This window comes from Balaenoptera physalus, assembly GCF_965194825.1.
Source record: "Balaenoptera physalus genome assembly, chromosome: 3".
Taxonomy (NCBI): domain Eukaryota; kingdom Metazoa; phylum Chordata; class Mammalia; order Artiodactyla; family Balaenopteridae; genus Balaenoptera; species Balaenoptera physalus.
In genome coordinates, this window is record NC_138890.1 from 51,963,216 (window position 1) to 51,978,984 (window position 15,769).

At 47.8% G+C, this 15,769-nt stretch overlaps 1 protein-coding gene across 1 annotated transcript in view; it reads right to left on the reverse strand.

The window, feature by feature from the left end:
* The window catches only part of ABLIM3 (actin binding LIM protein family member 3), a 145,840-nt gene that overhangs the window by 59,242 nt on the left and 70,829 nt on the right, over positions 1-15,769 (reverse strand). Inside the window, exons 3-6 of the mRNA XM_082454196.1 lie at positions 14,941-15,124; positions 12,582-12,694; positions 5,441-5,567; positions 1,558-1,651 (exon numbers count right to left, since the gene is read on the reverse strand). Coding sequence (XP_082310322.1) covers positions 1,558-1,651; positions 5,441-5,567; positions 12,582-12,694; positions 14,941-15,124 — 518 coding nt within the window. The remainder of the gene's footprint in view (positions 1-1,557; positions 1,652-5,440; positions 5,568-12,581; positions 12,695-14,940; positions 15,125-15,769) is intronic.

The window sequence follows — 15,769 nt, forward strand, 5'->3', positions numbered from 1 at the left end:
GCAGACAGGGCGGTTGCCCCTTCCACTGCCACTGTACCTCCTGAGTCCTTCCTGAGGGGTCAAGGGCTCCTCGCTGGTCTCCCACTTCCAGTTTCTTTCCTCTAAATTTAGCCCATGTACATCACGTTATCCTCCCTAAGATGCAGCTTGAAGCAGGTCACTTCTGCTTGGCCTTTCTACAACACCTCTGCCCCTGTTGCCCCGTAAATGACAAACTCCTCACCCTGGCATCAGGCCCTAAGAAACCTGGGCCCAAACCCTCCCTATGTTTCTGTTTCATGCCTTTTCCTCCACATCTCACTCCTACAGCTCCTTGGAAATGCTTGATGGCTTATCCACTCCGTGCATTTGTTTATCTTATTCTGATTCCCTACAATCTTGTAAAAGCAATCTTACTACATTGCTCTTTGGTTTAAAATTCGCCAATGGCTTTCCACTGCACTTGCTAGAAAACAGAAACTCCTAAGCAGGTCTACAGAGCTTTATGCGACACGCCCTTTATAATATACTCCATCCTCCTCTAGCCCTGATCTACAGAACTCAGCCACACTGGCCTTTTTCTCTGTTCCCTGAAAGGGTCAAGCTCATTCTTCCTCCAGCTCTTCACACGGCAGCTTCCTGCTCATCCTCAGGGCTCAGCTTCAATGCATCTCCTCAGAGAGTCCATTCCTGGTTGCTGCACTTTCTCCTGCTGAGCCGAGATGCGGCTGCAGAATCCTTCTCAACACACTGCTGACTCCAGGTAACCACAACCGACTGGCCAGATTTGTCAGAATTAATGATTCTGTTCGCAAGGCCTGACCCATTCTGTCGTCCCTCAGCCACTGTCAGATGAGAAAACTGAGGCCTAGAAAGGCAGAGATACTCACCCAAAATCTGAGCATGAGTTAGCACCCAACTGTTTCTACTCTTAGGCTACTGTTTTTCATTTGCACCAAACTCTTTCCTGTTTCTGGTTCCTCAAGGTGGGTGGTCCCAAAGCATAGGAAGACAGCTTCCTGGGCCCACAGGGTGTGGGAGGGAAGGCCAGGAAGGCCAGCAAACGAGGGCTCAGGCGAGGGCTCAGGCAAGGGCTCAGCAATGGTGCTGCAGGTTGTCTGTCATGGCAGAGCGAGCTGTGTATCAGAGGCGGAGAAGAGCTGTTGCCATGGTGATGGACCAGCCAAAGAAGGGCTTAGGGAATAGGCTGCTAGACAAGCTGGTTCTTAAATCAGCACGTTACCAAATGCTTAAAAAATAAAGCAGGGTTGGGAAGAAAATCATAATTGTCACTCCCCAGTAGTTGAGCTGGGTCTGAATTCAGAGAAGCAACTGATATTTCCAACACAGCATTTTTGGAACAAGGAATAATTTTGTCCAGCTCCTCATTTTGGGGGTACCCAGACAAGGTTATCTGCTCAAGGTTATGTAGCAAGCTAAGCTGGGGTAGAGAAAATGGGGGAGGTAGAGGCGATGGAAAAAGGGGTGTGGGGTGACTCTCCCCTTCCTCAGGGATGACTTTTTGGAGTCACAGGCCATCCTGCCCAAACATCTTCAGAGTTACTTGTACCCACTCACCTCCAAGACCCTGCCGCTGATGTATCGGTCACAAGTCTCGCACTTAATGCCAAACTGGGAGTGGTAGTCAGACTCGCAGTATGGAACGCCATCCCTGCAAGAGGAAATCCACACAGGAAGAGGAAGTTAGGGGGGTTTACGGGGGGTGTCACGTGGAGCTTCCCAGACCTGCAGCCAACTGTGACTGGACCAAGATTAGAAGCACTCAGGGAGCTGCTAAAAATGCAAATTCCCCAGACACCCTTCAGACATACAAAATCAGACAATTCCTGGGATGGGGGGATGCCAGGGAATCTGCATCTTGACAAACTCCCTGAGCGTGCCTGGGAACCACCGGTCTGCTGCTGGCTGTGAGTGTCCCTTTTCCACTCTCCTTCCTCTCCCTCCCCGCAAATTCTCCAGACCTACTTTTTCCTTTACCCCAGATGGCTCTTTTAAAAATTCATTTAAAAATTATTTAAAAAATAAAACATTTATTTTATTTAGAATAGGTAATATTTGCATTTGGCACATTATAGAGGCACAGAGGGGAAAGTCTTTACCCCCCTCTCAGCCTCTCCCAGTTTCCCTTCCAGGAGGTCATCAATATGATCAGTGTTTTTTGCACATCCTTAAGGGCTCCTCTTCTAATAAAACACTTCACCTGTACAGAAAGAGTCGTCTGATTGTGCCCCTGGATCAGTAGAAAACAGGAACCCCCTCTCCCCGACCACCTCCTAAGCGTTCCATTCTTGCCCAGTGCTTATAACTTATTGGGTAGTAATAAGATTACTGTTAGTTATTCTTATACGACCCCCTACTACTAATAGCCATTGATATTTATTGCTTGGTGTGTGCCAGGCCCTCTGAGGGCATTTTACATAGGTTATTTCGTCTAATCCTTGCAGCAGTCCTATGAGGTTGGAATTATCAGTCTCCCCACTGTATGCATGAGAAAACCCAATTCAGATGACCTAGAGCTGGTTCAAACCCAGACGGTCTGGTTTCTCCCAGGTTGTCATGAGAATTAAAGGACATGGTTCCAGCGTGTCCCAGGGCTCAGCACAGCGCCCGGCCTAGAGTGAGTACTTGGCAAATGGCAGCTAGGGGAATCCCCATGATTGCTGAGCGGGGTCTTCAAGGAGGACGTTTGGGGCTCAGCTTTCAAGGGCCCATGTGGAGATGGTTGGAGCATCAAAGAGCTCAGCCCTGCTCCAGCCCTGCCAAGCTCTAAGGACCAGATCTGATGACATCTCTCTGAAGTGCTGATGCCATGTTTTGTACGTAACAGAACTCGCTCACACACACAGAGGCCTAAAGAACAGGCACGTCCAAGCTGCTGCCCTGCGGGCACTGCTAGGAGCCCACCCTGGGCAGCAGAGTTGTCAGTGTTTCCTGAAGGAGAGTTGGCAATGAGGACCCGTGCTCAGCAAAGTCACCAGGTGAGACTGTTGTTTGTGGGTCCACGAGACAAGCTTCCCCCTCCCCCAACCCTTCCGCACTGGGTGGGGATGGGAGGGTGACCCGGCAGGAGGACAGTCATTTGTCGGGAGGTGGGGACAATGAGCCAGCAAAATTTGGGTATAAATGCCAACACCTCCTAATTTGGACCCATGAGGTTGTGAGGCCTTCGGGAATTTGAAATATACATGATTCTAAAAAGAGGCAGATGGTAAAAACTAACATTTACCGGGTACTGATTAGGTACAAAGCACAGATCTCTGAGCCCTGACACAACCCTATGAGGCAGGTCTTCTTCTTAGCCCTGTTTTTATAAATGAGGAAACTGAGACTCAGAGAAGTTGAGTCTCTTGCTGAGGTCAAGTGGGCTGGGCTTCTAACCTGGGCATCAACGCCACAGCCAGAGCCGCTAAGCATCTGACACTCTGCTGGCAGACGGATGAAGAGTCCAGAGGCCGGCTGCAGAGGCCCAAGGCGTGGTGGGCAATCTGGGCTGGACCTGCTTGAGAGGAGCTCTGAGCAAACCCTTACTCCCCCAGAGAATCTGGACTTAGGCTCACAGACTCAAGGACTCCTGGCTGGCAACTCACCAAGGGCACTCCTTACTTGGCAGGCACAGAGGTGCATGCCAAACTCCACTAACATGGCCTTCAAAGCTCTCGGGGCTGTGACCTCAGCTCAACCTCTGCAGCTTTGGACGTCACCTGTGCACACACCCGAGTTCCCACAAACAGGATGGATGTGTCCAGCACCTCCCTGCCCTTGCCCAGGCTGAGCATTCTGCCTACAAGCTTTCCGTCTCTACATTTTCAAATCTTATACCCCTTTTCAAGGCCTGGCCCAAATATCACCATCTTCCATAAAACTCTCATATATTCCAGATTCCACTTCTGCTAGTTAGAAGTGAATAGTCACAGCCCTTTGCTTAGACCTCTGACACAGACAAGGGTTGTCTAGCTAGCATCTATCTCCCTTTCTGCCAGCAGCAGTATCTTGCCTGGGTTTTCCTGGGAACCACCCCTTCGCACTCGCAGTTACAAAGAGCTCACAAACAGCTGCTCTCTGGCTCGAGGGTTGAGATCCTCCTGGCCAGTGATTGGTCAAGAATGGGCATGTGACCCAGCGGTGGCCAAATCAGAGGCAGCCGTGGGACTTTTGCTGGAGTTCTTGGGAAAGAAGCCTCTCTCTCTGTGCCAGGTTTGCGAAGCTGCTAGAATGAAAGCCTGGAGTGGCTGGTGATCATCTTTGCTACCATTTGGGGAGGGCCTGCTTGAGAATGAAACAAACACAGAGGAAGGTAGAGCTGAGAGGGAGAGAGAGAGAGACACTTCTGAAGTGCTAATGACATCGTTAAGCCCTTGGATTCATCCATGCCAGAAGCCAGAATGCCGCTGGCCTTCCCATTTCTATGAGTCAATAAACCCCCATTTTTGCTTTTTAAGGGAGTTTGAGTTGGGTTTTCTGTCACTTACGATTGGAACGGTCTTAAAGGATAGAACTTCCCTTGAGCTCTCAATCACACATCCCCTGGAGGCACAGTTTCTTACGTATACAGCTTCTCTCTCTTATTTCTTGATAGCAGAAACCATGCATGCTACAAATTTACATGCTCACTGTGTCCTAGCATCGGGCCAGAGGCAATACCTGAGAAGTGTCTGGATCATAAAGTGTCAAAGCTGTGAGGGTCTGTGGCCCTAATTTATTTTAGGTACTTGAGTATGTAAATGTGGTCACAAGGGCCTAGCACAAGGGGGCTTGTCTAGTGCTCAGTGTGCAGGCTGGGCCATCTTTCCTGACAACTGTGTGTCCATCATCTCTTATCTCAATTCATTCAACAACTGTATTGTTGACTACAGGTCGGGCATTGTGCTACACGAAGCAGTGAATTAAACAAGTCCCGCCCTGGTGAGGACAGACACTAAATATAATCATTGGAGCAAATTACTTACTGCCTGAGACTCAGTTTCTACATCTTTTCAAATGGGGATAAATATCTCATGGGGGTAGTCATGGGACTTAATGTGATAATTCGTGCACAGCCGTTAGTACATTCCTTGTCCACAATAAAAGCTCAATAAATGGTAGCTAGTATTATTAACCTTACTAAAAAGTTAACATGGATAAATATACAATTGCAAATGGTGTTGGCCTGTATGAAGGCAAAGAATAGGGTGGAATGAGGCCACCTCTGAGGAGAGGGTGTAGGACCTGAGACCAGAAGGAAGGGAGGAGCAAGCATGTGCAGAGCAGAGAAGAGCATCTGAGGCACAGGAAGCACCGCGTGAGGGCCCAAGGTGGGTGGGGTGCTGTTTGCGGCCAGAGTGTGGTAGCTGGATGGAAACGGAGGGAGATGCTGCTGGGAACTCGGGCAAAGGTCACGTGCAGCCAGGTCTGGGAGCATGCAGAGGCCAGGCGGGCGGGTTGGGGAGGGGGAGAAACCCACTTGCTGATGTACTCCCCGGTGAGGATGATGCTGCAGGTCTGGCATTTGAAGCAGCTGACGTGCCACTGCTTGTCCAGAGCCAGGAGTGACTGGCCATGCTTGATCTCCTCCTTGCACCCAGCGCAGTCTGCAAAGACAAGAGGATGTGCTGAGCAAAGCATCCTGGGCCCCTAGAGCCCTGCCATCATCGCACACCTGAGTCAAGGAAACCCCTCCTGGAACACCAGCTTTTCCACAACTGCTCCCACCCTGGTACTGGCACCTGTCGAGACTCTGCCAGGTAAGGGAAAGGCCAGCGGAGCCCTGGCTGGCCTCTTGACAAGTGGTCTTGGTGTGAGGGAGAAAGAAAAACCTCCCAGGGTTCCTCCAGAAAGTTCCCTGCTGGTCATCCTGACAACTGTTCATCCAGAATGGACCCTGCACTGCTTCTGCTCTCGAGTTGCTAACTAAGCTCATGCAAGTCTCTGTGACCCAGGGACCTGCAGCGTCAGTGTCACCTGGGAGCTCAGAAATGTGCAGCAATGTGGGCCCCACCCAGATCGACTGAATTTTTATTTATTTTTAATTATTTTATTTTATTTTTATTGAAGTATACTTGATTTACAATGTTGTGCTAGTTTCAGGTGTATAGCAAAGTGATTCAGTTACATATATATGTGTATATATATTATATATATATTATATATATCTTTTTCAGGTTCTTCTCCATTATAGGTTTTTACAAGATATTAAATATAGTTCCCTGTGCTATACAGTAGGTCCTTGCTGCTTATCTATTTTATGTATAGTAGTGTGTACCTCTTAATCCCAAACTCCTAATTTATCCCCCTCTTTCCCCTTTGTTAACCAAAAGTTTTTCTAGGTCTGTGAGTCTGTTTCTGTTTTGTAAATAATTTCATTTGTATCATTTTTCTAGGTTCCACATATAAGTGATATCATATGATATTTTTCTTTCTCTGCCTGACTTACTTCACTTACTATGATAATCTCCATGTCCATCCATGTTGCTGCAAATAGCATTATTTCATTCTTTTTTATGGCTGAGTAATATTCCATTGTATATATATATATATATATATATATATATATATATATATACACACACACACACACACACACACACACACACACACACACATATACATACCACATCTTCTTTATCCATTCATCTACTGATGGACATTTAGGTTGCTTCCATATCTTGGCTATTGTTAATACTGCTGCAATGAGCATTGGGGTGCATGTATCTTTTTGAATTAGAGTTTTCTCCAGATATATGCCCAGGACTGGGATTGCTGGATCATATGATAGCTCTATTTTTAGTTTTTTGAGGAACCTCCATACTGTTCTCCATAGTGGCTGCACCAATATACATTCCCACCAACAGTGCAAGAGGGTTCCCTTCTCTCCACACCCTCTCCAGCATTTATTGTTTGTAGACTTTTTGATGATGGCCATTCTGACTGGTGTGAGGTGACACCTCATTGTTTTGATTTGCATTTTGCATTTGATTTGCATTTCTCTAATAATTAGTGATTTTAAGCATCTTTTCATGTGCCTGTTGTCCCTCTGTATGTGTTCTTTGATGAAACATCTATTTAGGTCTTCTGACCATTTTTCAATCGGGTTGTTTGTTTTTTTGATGTTGAGCTGTATGAGCTGTTTATATATTTTGGGAAATTAAGCCCTTGTCGCAGACCAACTGAATTTTATCAAGATCTCCAAGCACAGTAGAGTTTCGCTCAATGGCAAGGGCCCTGTTTGTGATTTGTGTTTTGTGGTTAAATCTATTTTCTTGCCCAGCACCGTGCTCAGCACATAGTTAAGAACTCAAAGCAGATTTGCTGAATGAACGTGAATGAACAGGCCTCACAGCACTCAGGCAAAGGACAGAACTTAAAACACACACCTCCTCCCCAACATGATTATACACCAAACATTTGCCTCCCCAAGTAGCAAGGATTAAAGAGTCTGATGAGATCATTCCAGAGCAGAAAGGTGCCCTTGCTCTCCGTTCCCCTCACCCTGGACTGTGCACTGGGGCCAATATTGAATGTAGGGGGCCCCAGAGTCTGCCTGTTGCTCAGTCGGTGTCTGCGGAGGGGCAGGAAATAGAGGCAGCGTCCAAGATACTTGGGAGGTGCGGGGAATTCAGGCCTAGCCGACCGGACGTCCCACTCTGGAGGAGGAAAGGGTCATGGTGCAAAGTTTACCAGAGGACAAGCCTGCCTCCTGGCACCAAAGCAAATGCATACTTGGGAGCAGTGGCGAGAAAAGAGACGGCGTATCAAGCTGGGAGCGGCTGGCTGAAGCTCTCACATCCAGCTGGGAGCCTGTCCTGGGAGAGGAGAGGAGGTGTCCATGTGTCTAGGAAGCGGGTGTGCCCAGCAGGCTGTGGGGAGGGTCAGGGCCCTGATGAAGTGTGTGTACGAGGCAGCTCCCACATTCCGCGCCTCTTGGCCACACAGCGCCTTTCTAACGTCTCTTAGCGCAAGCTGCGGACAGGAAGGTCTCCCACTGCAAAATGCTTCAAGTCCCAGGCCTTCAAATGGGGGCTGGGAGAATAGTTTTAGGATTTCTTTTCTCCTGGGATAAGTCTACCCCCACCCCATCCTGATCATCACAGTCTTCAGAATGTCATAGTTTAGAGAGGTCAGGTACCCCCTCCTCTTTTACAGACAGATGGCCTCTGAAGTGACTTGCCCACGCTCCGAACAGTAAAACCCAAGGGCTCAGGCGTCTGGTCCAGCTTTCTAGGCCACAAATGCTGACCTTGTGTCTCTGTGGGCCTCACTGATAGGGTTAAATGATTCCACAGGGGCTCAGAGTTCACAGAGCATTTGGCCAAAGTCCCACCCAATGCAGGAATCTACAGCATTCTCAGCAGGGGTGGGCACCTTCCTCTGTGTCCGCCTCCAGGGGTGAGCAGCTCACCCCCTCTCGAGAAAGTTCACTTTGCCTTTGGACAGGTAAGATTGTCATGACTACCTTTTTTTCTTCTTCTTCTATTTTTTTTTTGCCTGCGCCGGTCGTAGTTGCGGCATGTGGGATCTTCATTGTGGCATGCGGGCTCTTAGTTGCAGCATGCATGTGGGATCTAGTTCCCTGACCAGGGATAGAACCCAGGTCCCCTGCATTGGGAGCACAGAGTCTTAACCACTGGACCACCAGGGAAGTCCCGTGACTGCCTTTTTTATATGGAGCTGATTCCTGACTCCTTATGACACCCCCTATTTTATGCAACCAAGAATAATCTACCTCTTCCCCCACGTCAGTTTCTTCAAATATTTAATGATAACTATAGTTTCTCTCTTCTCCTTTATCCCTTGCACTTCACTTTTCCTTGCTTGACATGGTCATTCACTGAGCAAATTCACTTGTGGATTCCATGGAGACAGACATGTTACTAGCCAACACCACCATTGTCTATCTTTTCAATAAACCTTATTTGAAGAGCTGTATCCTTTCGTGGCCACAAAAGAGATGAGTTCCATCTCTTTAAGTTGCAGCAACACATCTGAGATGAACTGGCATTTTGAGCTAAAATTTAGGAGATGGTACAGTGTAGTGGTTACAGGTTGAGCTGAGAGGTTAGAGTGAGTGGAGAGAGGCTGGCTGAGGGGAGAATCCCAGCTCCCCAGCTGACTAGTTGTATGACCTCAGCTTCCTCATCTGAACATCTTCCTTACAACACTGGTGTGAAGATGAACTGAATCAGGCCTGGAAAGACTTTGCACAGTGCTTGGCATGTAGGTACCCAAACAGTGGATGCTATCATTATTATCCCATATTCTCATGTTTTTAACTCATACTCTGTGCATTATCCAATCTCTGATATGAGGTCAGAAGCAATATTCCTGATGTCGGGAGGGCCTGCTGATTCCTCCTGAGATTCTGGCGTACCTGCTCCACATGGGTTTTCTTTTCATGTTATACTGCTCATCTTCCACTGTACTGGCTTCATATTTATCAGGACCTTTTCCTCCCTCTTCTTTCAACTCTCACTCTTGGCCACCAGTGGAGCCTCAAACACCCCAGCCGGGAGCCCGGGTCTGGTGTAATAAGCAGTGTCAGGAAAACCACACCCTGTCCCAAGTTGGATTCTGCAGAGCCAGCTGTCCACTCCATTCCTCATATGTTCCTCTTTATTCCAAAATTACAACCTTCAGCTGGCAGGAAGTATGATGCCACCACTTGTTCCTCCTAAATCCCTCAGTTTACTGGAGACTCTGAAGACCCCAGACAACTATTTTTAGTTTTTTTGACTGTGTCATTCATTCCACTTAGATCAGCAAAAATAAGTGGGTTTGTGAGTCATAGCAAGCTCCCCACCTTGTTTTAGGCAACTAATCCAGGGAGACAGGGCCCTTCCTATTAGCAAGTCATGTCTCTGGTATAGGGTGTTAAGGAAATAGGCTCCAAAGCCAGACTGCCTGGGCTCACATTCCAGTTACATTACCATTATCTGAGTGACTTTGGGCAAGTCATTTATGCTTTTTGAGTCTTAGTTTTCTCATCTAAAAACCATTACTCTTATCTCCCTCATAGAGTTATTATAATGATTAAATGAGATGTTATATATAGAAAACAGTGCAGTGCCTGACAACAGTAACAGCCAATCAATGTTAGCAATAGTGATGGTGGTGGTTTTGGTGGTGATGGTGGTGGTGCTACTGCTGCTGATTCTTCTCAGTGAGGTCTGGGCAGTGCCTGGCAAGAGTCACAGTCAATCAATGTTAGCAGTGGTGACGGTAGTGTTGGTGATGGTGGTGCTCATAATGATGGTGGTGGTGATTGTGAAGATGGTGGTGGTGGTGGTACTTATGGTGGTGATGGTGGCGACGCTACTTCTGCTCCTGATTCTTCTTGGTGAGATCTGTGAGGAAACATTTCTTCCGCCTGTGATAAGTAATACAATTCTTTTCTCTTGACAGTTCCTAAGTATTCTTCTTGATATCTTTTGAGTAGATACTGCTCCTGCTTTTCCAGAATGTCTTTACATTCCAGGGGTGAAACTTCACACTCCTGTAGCTCAAAAATACAGCAAGTTTTCCTGCTTTCATTTTCCTTCTCTATGATATGTTCTTCACCTTAGCACTCTCTTGAATCTTGTTTTAGTTCCCTCCATCTTTGGGGAACTAAGCAGACCTTCCAACTTCCTCCCAAGTCAGGAGGCTGCCTTGCGGTTGCAGCATAGACAATGACCACCTTTGGGGAGAAAACATTTCTATGAAACATATGCCCTGTAGATCCACACATTGATGTCTAGACCTCACGAGTAACAAGAGGAGCCATGATCCTAGGCGTCCCCCCGGAGACTGCCCACGTGCTCACTTGCTCTTCTGTACTCACTCTTCCTCACCTTCTTCACCTCCTGATCTGCAGAATTATGGTGGACACAGCCTCTTCTTGTGGACATGCTCCCATGCAGGACTCCCGCACTTAGCTGAGGAAATCTCCCACCTGTCTGAGATTCCCCAAGGCACACAGTACACGCAACACAGGCTGAGTGAAGTAATAGCAGATTCAGGAATCTTATTCTCAGTTCTCCTTTGGTATGTTTTCTAGACTAAACCTCCAAGCCAACAAAATCCCTCACTTTATATTTAGAGAGCATTTTACACACTATGACGTATGTTAGTTTTGATTCCAGAATACTGATACATTTGCTTTCCACAAAGTTGGGTAAACTGAGCCACAGGGAGGCTACATGATGGCTGTGCATTCACACAGAAGGATGGCAGCCTCCTGACTCCAGCCGGCTTCCCTCTACGAACTCACACGTGGTCCCACTGCTGTCTGGTCGCCTTGGCAGCATCAGCCATGGCGCTGTGGTCCTGCATCCCAGCCTTGCTGTCATTCTGGATGATGCTTTCAAGGAGTTATGAAGGGTAACAGTGTGTGCACTCAGCCACCTCAAGATGGAAACCTGATCAGAGTGGCAAATTGTTCTTGAGCCCCACCGAAGATACTGACGGAAAGTCTGGGAGCAGATCTGATTCAACTGAAAGGAAGGAAGGGCAAGGGAGGGAGCCTCCCCACTGGCTCTCCTGCTAATGGAGCCCCTGGGAGCTGAGCCCTGCTGACTTGGGGTATTCTGTGCTCGCCCCCCTCAGCCGGACACAGCCTCAGCATGCTGACTCTGCTGGTGCCGTGGCCAACAACCCCCATACCACACAGTGATGCCGCACAAGACGCTAATGGGCTTTCATTGATTCTGCCGACAAGGCCACTGAGAGTGTCACGTAACATGAAAGAATGCCGGAGCTTAGCTTGGCTTACCGAGACCCAGGGGGCTGTGTCCGTGTGTGTGTGGGCACATGCAGTCAGTGGCCTGACAAGGGCATCTTGGAACAGTGATTTGGATATCTTACGGCTAGACACGTTTGAATGGAATGGACATTCCACAAATCAGAATGACTGTTCCGAGGCACTATTGATCCTCAGATTCCCCCCAACTCCCAATCTATGTTTTGGTGATAGAACGTGACCTTTACGATGGCCTGCCAAGTGTCCCCCTCATCCCTAGACAGTAGTTCTCAGTCTTAGGAGCAGCGAATGAATCACCCAAGAAGCTTATTAAGATTGTAGATTTCTAGGATTTCCCATTCCTAGAAGTCCAGAGTGGGCCCATAAATCTGTATTTTTATCAGTCCTGCAGTGAAGCTGATGTCACGGTCCACAGAACACACCCTAAGGGACACTAGCACAGCCCTTGTGGCTTTCTCTCATATTCCCTCTTTTGTTAAGATACGTCTGCATATTCTTCTTTAGTGGAGTTTGTAAAAATTGACAGCCACTGGTGGAAAACACTTGATCAGCTCTGTTGGGATGCCTTTGGGAGCATGGACCAGAGGGGAGATAAGGAGCCCTGCTCATCCCAGGAGAACCACCCAAGTGGCCAATACGTGGCACAGGCCATCCCTGTTTATAGTTGGGCAGCCTGTTTTCCCTGCGTTTGTGCTTTGGGAAGTTTGTGAGTCTGGGCTGTGTGCCAACTGGGTCATGCTGCAGGAGTCCTCCAGGGTGGGAACCTCCCCCACTTCCCTCCAGGCTGCAGAAGCAGTTAGCGAAGCTGGGACAGGAGAGCCCTGGGAGATGGCACTCGTGGACAGCGACATGCCCCGTGGGGAGGACTCACGGCTTGGTCCACGGATCTTGATGGGCTTACTGCTCGTCATGGACTGGGAGCATGTCTGACACAAACATTCCTTCCCGCTGAAGGTCACCTTGTCTCCAATAGGGAAAGGCTTCCTGCAAGAGGGATGAAGGAGAAATTCAACACCACCTCTCCAGAGGGTTCTGTGTCTATAGGTGACTTGACAACACATGTGCTTGAAGATCTTTGGTAGCACACACAGCACACATACAGCACCGGCTACATTCAAGTGCTGTTCATGGGGCCAGGCTAAACCACTCAGTTAGGGCCAGGACCGGAACTGGAGACCCAGTTGGGCCATTTACATGATTTTTAAACACTGGGCAAATCATGACACTTATTTGGGCTTACATTTCTCTTCTATGATGAAGAGGCTAAAAACGTCTCAGAGGTACTTCCTCTTCCTGGAAGGACTTCTTCCATCCCAACTTGACCTATCCCCTGTATGTCAGGAAGAACTCATTCAACTCCCCAACTTGCCAAAATTTCCTTCTTTCACTCCACAGGAAGTTTAGACATCCTCAAAGAACCTCTTCCTCTGCTCGCCTGCATTTGCGCAGTTTGAGTTCCACAGCTCAGGGGCTCAAGCTCGTCATGTCCTGCCTCCCTAACTAAATATAAAGCACATAGAACCCTCAGCACAGCTGATCCCATCACACAGCAGCTCTCGCTCGTGCGGTTTGGGATGCCTGTTAATATGGACTCTGAGCTTATGCCCCCGTAAGCCTGCAGTGGCTCCGCTGCCCTTACATTAGCAACATGAACAATGGAGGGAGTGCCAGGGAGAGAGGGGAGCGTGTTCTCATCACAGCCCAGGCACTAACTCATGGTAAAAGGACCCAGCATGACCTTGGGAAGGCGCCTATTCTCCATGGGGCTTCACAAAACCTCCACTTTAGACCATATGGACCCTACTGTGCAAACTTCCAATGGTTCTGGGATTCCAGGTCTTAAGGGTTGGATGGATGAATGAATGAATTCCACTGGGTGATAATATTTTCTTATGCACTGTGTCGTTAGTCTCAATCAGAAACTCTAATTGGTTAGTTACTCTAACTGGTAACAAAGAAGTGGTTGTTTTAAGAGGAGAATAATTAATCTATAAATGACTTTCCCAATTAAAAAATGCATACATATACTCCAATCGTGCTTTACTTATGACTTAATCAGAGCAGTCCATTAAATTTTAACATATCTGTGGGCAGGGTTGAGGTTTTCTTTATTTTTTCATCTACTTAATATTGTGCTTAGATCTATTCCAAATCCAAAGACTATTCCAATTCTATTCAATTTAAAAGGTACTACAAAATTTCCATTCTACGCCAACGTTCTTTTAGGTATTGAAGGCAATAGATAAATATGTATAGTTCATTCTGCTATAATGTTTGTTTTAAAAGTTCACATTAGTCCCAACACGACTGATATATTAAGGAACAACCTGAGCATAATACGAATTTTGCATTTGCTTATGCATGATTTAATCTGTGAGAAACAATAGCTGAATGCAGAAAACTGAACAAAGCTGAACTGAGCTACTGGGTAGGAATTCACAAAACACACACACGCACCTCAAACATCTACCAGCTACCTCCAAAAAAAAAAAAAAAAAAAATATTGTGCTTAGCATACACTGGGCCCTTAATGTACATTTGCTAATTTAACAAGCAATGAGGATGCTGAGGGTAGGGAGGAGGGAAGGTGTGAGCTTTCCATCACCTATCAGAGGTTTTGAGAGGCTAGATAATGATCATTATGATAATGAAGAGAATAATAAAAGTGGACACAATTTGGTACCAGTCATTGAGATAAGGTCTCTCTGCATGTACCATCTCATTTATCTTCATGGAAATCCAAAGAAGTTGGACTGGCTTTGATGTCGATTCACCAATGAAGCTGAGGCTTACAGAGGTGGGGTCACCTGCCAGGGTCATGGAGGAAGGCTATAAACAGATATCCCAGTACTGCATGTGGCTGAGGGTGTGAGAGCCTGAGCCAGATTCATGGATTCCAAACTGAGTTTTGAGAGGCCAGAGGGCCCTCAGAGGTTCCTTCAGGGCCTTTTGATGGGAAATGGGAGGCTGAGTGTTGGGGCTCAGATCCTACGCTGCCTTCATCTCGGGACAAACTAGTGTTTTATACTAGATCACATTTGACAAACAGGATTCAGCCGCTAAATGTTTGAAAACCACTGGCCTGTCCAGTCCTTCCACCCCCGAGATTAGAGGATGCAAGTGTCCAGCATAAAGCCGAGTAAGCCCCAGATCTGCCTGGGGAAGGCCACTTCTTCCCTTCTGCAGGATCCCAGGCAGAGGGTCCCCGCCCCCACTGGCCTCCTGCTCACCTGCACAAGCTGCACACGAAGCACTTGGGGTGGTAGGTGCGGCCCAGCGCAGAGATGACCTCGCCCGTGATAAAGTCCCGGCAGCTGTCACAGCGGGTGCCGTAGAGTTGCTGGTAGTCCTGGGTGCAGATGTACTCCTGGTTCTTGAAGAAGAAGCCTGACTGAGCCAGGCCACAGCCACACACTTGGGGAAACAGGGCGGGAAACAAAGGCAGGTGAGTCCAGGGAGGGTCTGCAAGCATGAGGTTCTCGCTGGGGACAAGGCTGCTGTCTGACTCAGTCATAAGTGGCCAGAGAATGGTGACGCATGGGACCTCATGGGCCTTTGGGGCCAGTGCTCCTTAAAGGATGGCCCGAAGACCACTTGCATCAGAATCACCTGGCGGGCTTCTTGAGATGCAGCTGCCTGGACCTGAATCAGACTCCCTGCGGTTGGAGCCCAGGCATCTGCATTTTAGCACACTCCCCAGCTGATCCTGATGCATGCTGAGACCACCCATGCTATACAATCCTCTCAAAACATGGAGGAAAAGTTTAAAGCCGTGTGGCTTACGCAATGCAACACAGCTGGTGGTGTCATGAGTTTGATGAAAGAATCATTCAGTTAAAAATGTCCTGGGCATTTCCTACGTGCATGAGTCTGTGCTAGGTGAAGACAAGCTAGGATGGCAATGGGATGTATGATTTGAAGATTATAATCCATCTTCACCATAGCCATAAAAGGTAGATCTGTTCCCAGGCAGGAATGATAAAACATAATCCTTGAACTCCAAAGAGCTAACAATGGATGCAGAGGGAAGACCACATAGAACATACATCAGTGGGGACA